General features: G+C 55.8%; 2 protein-coding genes across 2 annotated transcripts; one reads left to right on the top strand and one right to left on the bottom strand.

Moving 5' to 3' along the window:
• Nucleotides 1-1,269: 1,269 nt before the first annotated feature.
• LOC118617251 (keratin-associated protein 4-4-like) lies at nt 1,270-2,171 on the bottom strand. Its single transcript, XM_036243057.1, has 2 exons — nt 1,432-2,171; nt 1,270-1,393 (listed from the first exon to the last, which is right to left on the bottom strand). The coding sequence occupies exons 1-2, from the start codon at nt 2,169-2,171 to the stop codon at nt 1,270-1,272; spliced, it is 864 nt and encodes a 287-aa protein (XP_036098950.1).
• Nucleotides 2,172-6,834: 4,663 nt separating this feature from the next.
• On the top strand, nt 6,835-7,680 carry LOC118617091 (keratin-associated protein 4-3-like). Its single transcript, XM_036242677.1, has one exon. It carries the CDS (start codon nt 6,835-6,837, stop codon nt 7,678-7,680), a length of 846 nt encoding a protein of 281 aa, XP_036098570.1.
• The last annotated feature ends 2,518 nt before the right edge of the window (nt 7,681-10,198 follow it).

Below are 10,198 nucleotides of genomic sequence, written 5' to 3'. Positions count from 1 at the left end.
CAACAAAACTGATTTGACTGAAAGCAAGTGGACAACTGGTCAGGGGAAAGGAGGGGAGTTTGGGGCAGGACAGGCAGCAGATGGGGCACGGGTGGGGTGAGGAGGCCAGCATCTCAGGGAAGGAGGCAGAGACCCTCAGGAACAGCAGGGCTCCCTCTGTGGGTTCTGGCCATGGACACCGGCCCCAGGAAGAGGGAGGGGCTCACGACAGGGAGGCAGCACCTCGTGCACGTGTTAGACCCAAGGAGGGCTGATCACTGTCTGATCCTTTACAGACTGGGGACGAGGGTCCACTTCCTGAGACCGTTCTGGCCACTGCCCCAGTGGGTGCTCTTGCGGGGGTATTTGCTCCCGTGCACATGGTCCCCTGCGTGCTGCCAATGTCATCCTGCCGTCAGAGCAGGCTGTTGTGCTCAGCCCTTCGGTACACTGAGCCCCACAGGCCTGCTCAGGTCACAGGGGAGCCCTGCCCTGAGACTCGGGTCCTTCACCCCCCAGAGGAGCCCCAAGCTGCCAGAGGAGGGCCCTGAGGCCCACGCAGACAGGCGACCTAGTGGGGCGGCCACCAGCTCCTTCATACTTTGTTTCCACACCTAACCCTTGACTCCTGCGAGCTGGGCAGCTCCCCTCCCCCACCAGGGCTCTGCTAACAGTGGGACCTGCAGGCGGACGGAGAGCGCCCGGGACACAGGCTGCGGAGCCCGGCCAGCTCCTGACGGCAGCTCTGAGGGTGCCTTTGCCCAGTGCGAAGGTGGGGGACATGGTAGGGGACCTGAAAACCCCAGACCAGGCTGTGCCTGCAGGTGACCAGGCTGGGGGAGACCCGGGGCAGGGTCGCCGCACACTGACATGCCTGGGCCAGAGCCAGAGTCCTGCCCGGTCACCTGCCCTCCGGGGTCCCTCACTCCTTTCCACAGTCCCTGCGGCTGGGGGAGACCAGTGTCAGGGAAGCCAGCAGATGAGGGAAGCGATCAGGTGATGGAGTGAGTTTATTGGGGTGCCCGAGGAGGGGCTGACAGAGGAACTGGGAGGGAAGGCAGGTGACCCAGGGGCAGGGGGCGACGCCTCGAAGGAGGCAGGAGTCCAGGGAAGCATCAGGGTCGGAGGCTCCTGGGAGCAAAGGGCAGGTCAGGACACTGGAGACCCAGGGACCCGTCCTGGGTAGGGACAGCCATGTAACCCAGGTGAGGACCAGACTGCGGGGTGGTTGGGAGGATCAGAGTCTCAGAGTAAAACCTGAGCCCAGCTGGCCCTGGGGGACATGTCCGGTCAGCAGCAGGATTTCTGAGCCCAGACAGGAACACAGCAGGTGGGGCAGGAGCACACAGGGCGGCAGAGCAGGGACACGCAGGAGGAGGGTCTGCAGCAGGATGAGGGGCAGGGGGTGGGCAGGCTGTGGACCCAGAGCAGACGGGCACACATCACATGGACTTGCAGCACACGGATGTGCCACAGACGGGCCTGCAGCACACGGGCACACAGCAGGCCTGCTGGCAGCACGAGGATGTGCAGGAGCTGCTGCAGGCTGACTGGCAGGGGCTGGACCCACAGGTGGCCTGGCAGCAGGTGCTGGACACACAGCTCACTGGGGTGCAGATGAGAGTCTGGGTGGGGACCACAGCACAGCAACTAGGGGCACAGCAGGTGGGCTGGCAGCAGCTGGGGACACAGCAAGTGGGCTGGCAGCAACTAGGGGCACAGCAGGTGGACGGGCCACAGGTGGGGACACAGCAGGTGGGCTGGCAGCAGCTGGGGACACAGCAGGAGGGCTGGCAGCAACTAGGGGCACAGCAGGTTGGCTGGCAGCAGCTGGGGACACAGCAGGTGGGCTGGCAGCAACTAGGGGCACAGCAGGTGGACGGGCCACAGGTGGGGACACAGCAGGTGGGCTGGCAGCAGCTGGGGACACAGCAGGAGGGCTGGCAGCAACTAGGGGCACAGCAGGTTGGCTGGCAGCAACTAGGGGCACAGCAGGTGGACGGGCCACAGGTGGGGGCACAGCAGGTGGGCTGGCAGCAGCTGGGGGTGCAGCAGGAGGGCTCACAGCAGCTCTCTGGACAGTCGTCCACCTGCCAGGAGGACCTGGTGCAAGAGTCACTAGAACCGGGCAGGCAGGCGCGGCTGCCATAGCTCAGGTCGCTGGCGCAGACTGACCGGGTGGACGTGGCCATGGTGGGCAGTGGCTGGAGGTGAGCTGGAGGAGGTGTGAGTGTGTGTGTGTGTGTGTGTGAGTGTGTGTGTGTGTGTATGTGTGTGTTGTGCTGGGCTGTTGCCTTTATACCCTCCTGGCTCTGTGTCCCAGGCCCTCCAGCCCCTATTTCCGCCTCCCAGAGGCATCAGGGATGTTTGTTTCCCTGGGATGCTGTCCAGCTCGTAAATGTTCGTGATTGTCCAGCTCGGGAGCCTGTCCCCAATGCCCCCGGGGAATAGGAGTTGGGGCAGGTCTGAGCCTGGGTCCTCCCACGAGCGAGAGTGGGGTGGGTGGGTGGGGTCCTGCCTGAGGCCATCCTGGGTGTGCCAGGACATCGCCCACTCAGCCAGGGTGTCCTCAGTGCCGGGTCACTAGGCCTGTTGCAGGCAGCCGCATGCACACACAGATGCACACACGGGCACACACAGTCCATTCTCATTATCCTCAGTAGGTCTGTTCTATAAAGTTGCCACAGACACTGAATTAGCAAACACTGGACCACGGCTCCGGGAAATGCAGGGTCGGGTCCTGCGGCCTCTGGGACAGTATTTCCGACTCCGTCAGTACGGGCCCTTGTTTGGTGTGTGTATCTGTTTATTTGTTTATTTATTTGTAACTTATCTGTATTGTTGACTGTATTACAGATGTTCCTCCTTTTTCCTCGATTGACACTCTCCTCATCGCTTCTATCCCCCTCCTGCCTTTCCCCACGCTGTTGTCTGTGTCCGTTGGTTATGCACACATGCGTATAAGTTCTCTGGATTATTTCTTCCCACCCCCCTACCCCCCTTTCCTTTGAGGTTTGTCAGTTTAACAACCGATTTGTACTTCTTTTTTTTTTTTATCCTCACCCGAGGACATTTTTCCATTTTTTGTACAGACAGAGTGGGAGTGAGAGGGAGTGAGAAACATCGATGTGAAAGGGACATATCGAGTGGCTGCCACCCGCACGACCAACCAGGGCCGGGGACAAACTGGAACCAAGGCACATGCCCTTAGCGGGAACCGAACCCGGGTCTCTCCGGACCGCAGGCGGGCGCTCTAACCGCTGAGCCTAACCGGCCAGGGCGATTTGTACTTCTTAATCCCTCCACCTTTTTCACCCATTCCCCCAACCCCCCTCCTCTGGAAACGAAGAAAATGTTCCCTGTATCCAGGAGAATGTTTCTGTTCTGCTTGTTCATTTTGTTGTAGATTCAATTGTCGATACATATGTATTCATTGCCATTTTGTTCGTTCATATATTTGATCTTTTTCTTCAAGAAGACCCTTCATCATTTCATATAATAACGGTTTGGTGGTGATGAACTCCTTTAGCTACTTCTTGTCTGGGAAAGTCTTTATATGGTCATCGATTCTACATGACAGCTTTGCAGGATAGAGTAATCTTGGTTGTAGGTTCTCGCTTTTCATCACTCTGAATATTTCTTGCCACTCCCTCTGGCCTGCAAAGTTTCTTTTGAGAAATCAGCCTTATGGTAACTTCCTTGTAGGTAACTAGCTGCTTTTCTCTTGCTGCTTTTAAGATTCTCTCTTTGTCTTGAACCTTTTGCATTTTGATGATGATGTGTCTTGGTGTGGGCCTCTTGGGGTTCATCTTGTTTGGGACTGTCTGTGCTTCCTGGACTTGTATGTCTGTTTCCTTCACCAAGTTAGGGAACTTTTCTGTCATTATTGTTTCCAATAGGTTTTCAATTTATTGTTCTCTCTCTTCTCCTTCTGGCACCCCCAAGATGCGAATGTTGGCATGCTTGAAGTTGTCCCAGAGGCTCCTTACACTATCGTCATGTTTTTGGATTCTTTTTTCTTTTTGCTGTTCTGATTGGGTGTTTTTTGCTTTTTTATATTCCAAATAGATGGTTTGCTTCTTGGCTTTACCTACTCTACTTTTGAATCTGTGTAAATTATTCTTTATTTCAGTTAGCGCCCCCTTCATTTCTGACTGGTTCTTTTTTATGCTCTTGAGGCCCTCACTAAGTTTGCTGAGGTTCTCATTAAGTTCATTGAACATCCTTATAAGCAGTGTTTTGAACTCAGCATCTGTTAGGATGCTTATCTCCATTTTGCTTAGTTCTTTACCTAAAGTTTGGTTCTGTTCTTTCACTTGGGACCTGTTTCTTTGTCTCCTCATTTTGGCTGCCTCCCTGTGTTTATTTCTATGTATTAGGTAGAGTTGCTATGTCTCCTACGCTTCGTAGGGTGGCCTGTTGTTGTAGGTGTCCTGTAGGGTCCAGTGGCACAGCCTCCCTGCTCACCGAGCTGGGCCCTCGAGGTGCACCCCTTGTGTGGATTTTATAGCCTTCTGTTGTAATTGAGTCTTGATTGGAGTCTCGATGTGGCTTCTTCTTTAATTCCGTACTTGTAGGACTTCCGTTCAGCTTGATGTCAGGCGGTTCTGAATGATGGTTGTTCTGTAGATTAGTTGTAACTTTGATGTGGTTGTGGGAGGACACGATACCATGTTTACTTACCCCGCCATGTTGACCGGAAGTCTCGATGTGTGTGTCTGGGTAAGGCTTAATGCACGTATGACAGATGTCCTATTTACAATCGATGGCAGCACCTGCACTGTCGCCCTGGCGCCCAGACGCTGTGCCGTGTACTTTCCCCGTGGGGCGCGCCGCAGCCGTCCTGCCCTCAGGACACCAGGCAGCACTTCAGCTCCCTGCTGGGGGCCCTTTTATCCAGCAAAGTCAGGACCATCAAACCCCAAAATGAGGACAATCACGACACTGAGAGACCCTGGGGAGGACAGGTTCCCGACCGAGACTGAAACAACAGGCCGTGGTCCCGGGAGCCTCAGCTGGGAGCGTGCACCTCGGGGACTCAAGTGTTCGGCCACCTGCCAAGTCCACCAAGGACCACCCAAGCACCGCACGTGTTGATTTGGGGGTTACCACTGATGTAGTGAGGAACCCCCGAAGGATGAGGATGAACTGTACGTCTCTCTCTCATCTACCTCCTGGGCATACGTACATACAGATAGTACATTTGTGTGTACATTTTGAAAAGACAAATGTATCATATTTGACCCACTGTGTGTTTGTTAAAGACTGAATCATGCGGAGCTGCTCTCGTCTGACACATAGGACTTCACTTCCTGGTGACAGCGGCCTGGGACTCCAGGATGGCCTGTGGCTTGATTCCTGTTGCTGTCCCCAGAGCTGTGTGCCCCAGGCAATGCACGTGTCTCCCACAGTCTCCGGGGGCTGGTGGTACAGGGTCTCCTGTGGGTCACATCCTGGGGTCTCATCCGGGGGCTCGGCTGGGGAAGCAGTTGCTTTTCGTCAGAATTCGGGTCCTGGCAGGTGGTCCGACTGAGGGCCCCAGTGCCTGGAGGCTGTGGATGGCAGGTGCTCTCGTTTCCTGCCACGCGGCCCTGTCCATGGGCAGCTCACAGGGGACAGCTGGTTCTTCACCGCCAGCTCAGTACAGTCTCCTCCCATGACCAGCGTTACAATCCTACCTAATGTAACCACACACCCCTCTCCTGCTGGTCACCTGTGCCAGACACTGCCTGCACCCCAGGGGGTGTAACCACACACCCGTCTCCTGCCGGTCACCTGTGCCAGACACTGCCTGCACCCCAGGGGGTGTAACCACACACCCCTCTCCTGCTGGTCACCTGTGCCAGACACTGCCTGCACCCCAGGGGGTGTAACCACACACACCGTCTCCTGCCGGTCACCTGTGCCAGACACTGCCTGCACCCCAGGGGGTGTAACCACACACCCCTCTCCTGCTGGTCACCTGTGCCAGACACTGCCTGCACCCCAGGGGGTGTAACCACACACCCCTCTCCTGCCGGTCACCTGTGCCAGACACTGCCTGCACCCCAGGGGGTGTAACCACACACCTCACTCCTGCAGGTCACCTGTGCCAGACACTGCCTGCACCCCAGGGGGTGTAACCACACACCCCTCTCCTGCTGGTCACCTGTGCCAGGGCAGTGCCTGCACCCCAGGGGGTGTAACCACACACCCCTCTCCTGCCGGTCACCTGTGCCAGACACTGCCTGCACCCCAGGGGGTGTAACCACACACCTCACTCCTGCAGGTCACCTGTGCCAGACACTGCCTGCACCCCAGGGGGTGTAACCACACACCCCTCTCCTGCTGGTCACCTGTGCCAGGGCAGTGCCTGCACCCCAGGGCGCCCAGGGAACCAGTTAGAAATGTCCCTCCTGATACCCTCTTTGGCACGGGCTTCTCCAGTTGGCGCTTGGGAAGCCTTGGCACCCAAGAAACACAGTCCCCAGGTGTCCGCAAGACAGGTCCCAGGGCAGCTGCATTGGGAGCCATGGTTCTCTCGTGAAGCCAACACAGACCCAGGACACGCTATTTGCAGACACACAACCTTCCTACCAGGACGTATGAACCAGAGGCAGCTGAGGCCGCATCAACGGAGCGCACAGCACACCAGGAGCTTCATCGCTGAGCAACAGCTCAGGGAGAAAACACAGACCCGCCACTAATGAGAGTTCTCTGAGTCCAAACACACACAAGGAAGAAGACGTGTCCGCATCCTGAGGGGAGAGACAAGCCAGGGGGTATAAAAGCCGACAGCCCAGGAACCTCACACACTCACACTCACTCACTCACTCACTCACACCTCCTCCAGCTCACCTCCAGCCACTACCCACCATGGCCGTGTCCACCCTGTCCGTCTGCTCCAGCGACCTGAGCTATGGCAGCCGCGCCTGTCTGCCCGCTTCCTCTGACTCCGGTACTGTCTCCTCCTGGGAGGTGGACGACTGTCCAGAGAGCTGCTGCCAGCCCTCAGGCTGTGCCCCCAGCTGCTGCCAGCCCACCTACTGTGCCCCCAGCTGCTGCCAGCCCACCTGCTGTGTCCCCAGCTGCTGCCAGCCCTCCTGCTGTGTCCCCAGCTGCTGCCAGCCCTCCTGCTGTGTCCCCAGCTGCTGCCAGCCCACCTGCTGTGCCCCCAGCTGCTGCCAGCCCACCTGCTGTGTCCCCAGCTGCTGCCAGCCCTCCTGCTGTGTCCCCAGCTGCTGCCAGCCCACCTGCTGTGCCCCCAGCTGCTGCCAGCCCACCTGCTGTGCCCCCAGCTGCTGCCAGTCCACCTGCTGTGTCCCCAGCTGCTGTGCCCCAGCCCCCTGCCTGACCCTCATGTACACTCCAGTGAGTTGCATGTCCAGCCCCTGCCAGTCAGCCTGCAGCAGCTCCTGCACACCCTCGTGCTGCCAGCCCTCCTGCTGCACCTCCGCCCCCTGCCAGCAGCCCTGCTGTGTGCCTGTCTGCTGCAAGCCCGTGTGCTGTGTGCCCGCCTGCTCTGGGCCTGCCCCCTGCCCCTCATCCTGCTGCAGACCCTCCTCCTGCATGTCCGTCATCTGCCGCCCCGTGTGCAGGCCTGCCTGCTGCGTGCCCGTCTCCTCCTGCTGTGCCCCCTCCTCCTGCCGGCCCACCTGCTGCCGCCCGGCCTCCTGTGTGTGCCTGGTCTCCCGCCCCGTGTGCTCCCGCCCAGTCTGCTGAGTCCCAGCCTCAGCCCAGACATCCTGCTGCTGAGTGATCTTGTTAAGGGCACCCCAAAACTCAACAGCTCACTGCCATCTGTACCCCCAAGATTCGTTACTGAGAGCTGAGACAGCTGTCAAGTCCCCTTCCTTGGTCCGGGCACCAGGCATCTGTGGTCACCCAGCCACCACTCTGCATTTCTGCCTCTGGGACCAGCTCACCCCTTTCTCCAAGTACTGACTTCCCCCCAATCATCGTGCCCTGCCACCCAGCCCGGGCTGGCAGTGACCCCAGCGAGGCCAGCGGGTCTCCCCCAGGCCTTGGAGCCTGGAGTGGAGAGAGTGAGAAGCCGGACTCTCCAGCCACCCAGTGTGTGGCCCCCGCGCGTCCGCTGCAAGCTGTGTGCGTCGTTCACCTTCCCACACCTCGCCCTCTGTGCGCGGCCCTTCCTCCCAATAAAGTCCTTTCTGATCCATTTACCCAGGATGCATTGCTGTTACTTACAACAAACACCCGACCTGACATGCTCCAGGTGAGGTGGGTCCGGGTTTTCCCTCAGGGCCACCAGGGTCCTGCCCTGCAGTGGTGTCCTGGAAGCCCCCGTCACTCTGGCCACATCTGTGTCCAGAAGATGCACATTCTTTCTGGACACAAAAGCTGAATATTCTCTCTGTGGTGCCAGCCCTGGGGAGGAGCCACCCTCAGGGGTCACTCTGATCCAGAAGGGCCAGTTCAGGAAGGGGTCAGCCCTCGGGTTGCTGGGATGTGTGACGAGAGTCCTCACTGGGCCTAAACCGTCTGTGCAGACACGATGGCTGTGTTGACATCTACTGTCCCACCGAGTCTGGAATTTGGGGTGTTCCAGGTATAGGGGCTGTGTGACCAGGCCCCTGGGCTCTGATCTGACAAGCTTCCGGACAGACACCTCACACAGGCTGTCACTCCTGCTGAGCAGTGCAGCACGTCCTGCACGATCCCCGGGAGGGAAGCGACACCTGATGTCCCCTCCTCCCGGTGGGGTTTTGTCCTGCGCTGATTGAGCTCTGCGTCAAATCCTAAGTATGCAGAAACGGAGGGAGTGTTGCTGACGACCCCCACATTCATCAGAATGAAAAAAGAAATTCAAATCTGATAATAACAAATAGGGCCTTGAGTCAGAAGGTACATTTTACCGTGTAAATCAAACAGGAATAACGTTGACTTTTTTTTCTTTATTCATTTTTAGAGAGAGGAGTAGGGAGAAGGAGAGAGAGAGAAACATTGATGAGATAGAACATCTCCTGGCTGCTTACTGCATGCCCTCCACTGAGGATTTGGCCCACAACCTGGGCATATGCCCTGACCTGGAATTAAACTGGCGACTTTTTTGGTGCATGGGTCTACGCTTAACCACTGAGCCACACCAGCCGGGCAATGTTTTTCTGTTTTAATTTTTTTTAACTCAACTTTATTGTTGAGTGTATTAAAGATGCCCCTCTTTTTTCCCCCATTGACCCTTTCCTCCTGAATCCGGCCTCCCTTTAGCCTGCCCCACACTACTGTCTGTGTCCATTGGTTGTGCATATGTGCATAGAAGTTCTTTGGTTTATCTCATCCCGCCCTCCCTCCCCCCTACCCTTTGAGGTTCATCAGTCTAACAACCAATCTGTACTTCTTAATTCCTTCATCTTTTTCACCCATCCCTCCAGTACCACCCATCTGGCAAGCAACAAATGTTCTCTGTACCTATGAGATAGTTTCTGTTCTGCTTGCTCATTTATTTATAGATTCAATTGTTGATAGATGTATATTAATTGCCATTTTATTGTTCATATTTTTGTTCTCCTTCAAGAAGACCCTTCAACACTTCACTAATACTGGTTTAGTGGAATTTCACTAATACTGGTTTAGTGGAGATGAACTCCTTTAACTTTTTCTTGTCTGGGAAACTCTTGATATGTCCATTGATTCTAAATGACAGCTTTGCAGGATAGAGTAATCTTGGTTGTAGGTTGTTGCTTCTCATCAGTTTGAATATCTCTTGCCACTCCCTTCTGGCCTGCAAAGTTTCTTTTGAAAAATCAGCTGACAGTCTTATGGGAGCTCCTTTGTAGGTTACAAACTGCTTTTCTCTTGCTGCTTTTAAGAATCTCTTTTCGTATTTAACCTTTGGCATTTGGATGATGATGTGTCTTGATGATGATGTGTCTTGGTGTGGACCTCTTCGGGTTCATCTTGTTTGGGACTCTGTGGCTACATGGACTTGTATGTCTGTTTCCTTCACCAAGTTAGGGAAGTTTTCTGTCATTATTGTTTCAAATAGGTTTTCAATTTCTTGTTCTCTCTCTCGTCTCCTTCTGGCACCCCTATGATGCGAATGTTGGCATGCTTGACATTGTCCCAAAGGCTCCTTACACTGCCCTCAGTTTTTTGGGGGGTTTTTTATTCTTTTTTCTTTTTGCTGTTCTGATTGGGTGATTTTTACTTCCTTATATTTCAAATTGATGGTTTGATTCTTGGTTTTACCCACTCTACTATTGATTCCCTGGAAATTATT

The sequence above is a fragment of the Molossus molossus genome, unplaced genomic scaffold (assembly GCF_014108415.1).
Source record: "Molossus molossus isolate mMolMol1 unplaced genomic scaffold, mMolMol1.p scaffold_m16_p_5, whole genome shotgun sequence".
Lineage (NCBI taxonomy): Eukaryota > Metazoa > Chordata > Mammalia > Chiroptera > Molossidae > Molossus > Molossus molossus.
Note: the sequence above shows the minus strand (reverse complement) of the source record. Positions and strands in the feature narration are given on the sequence as shown.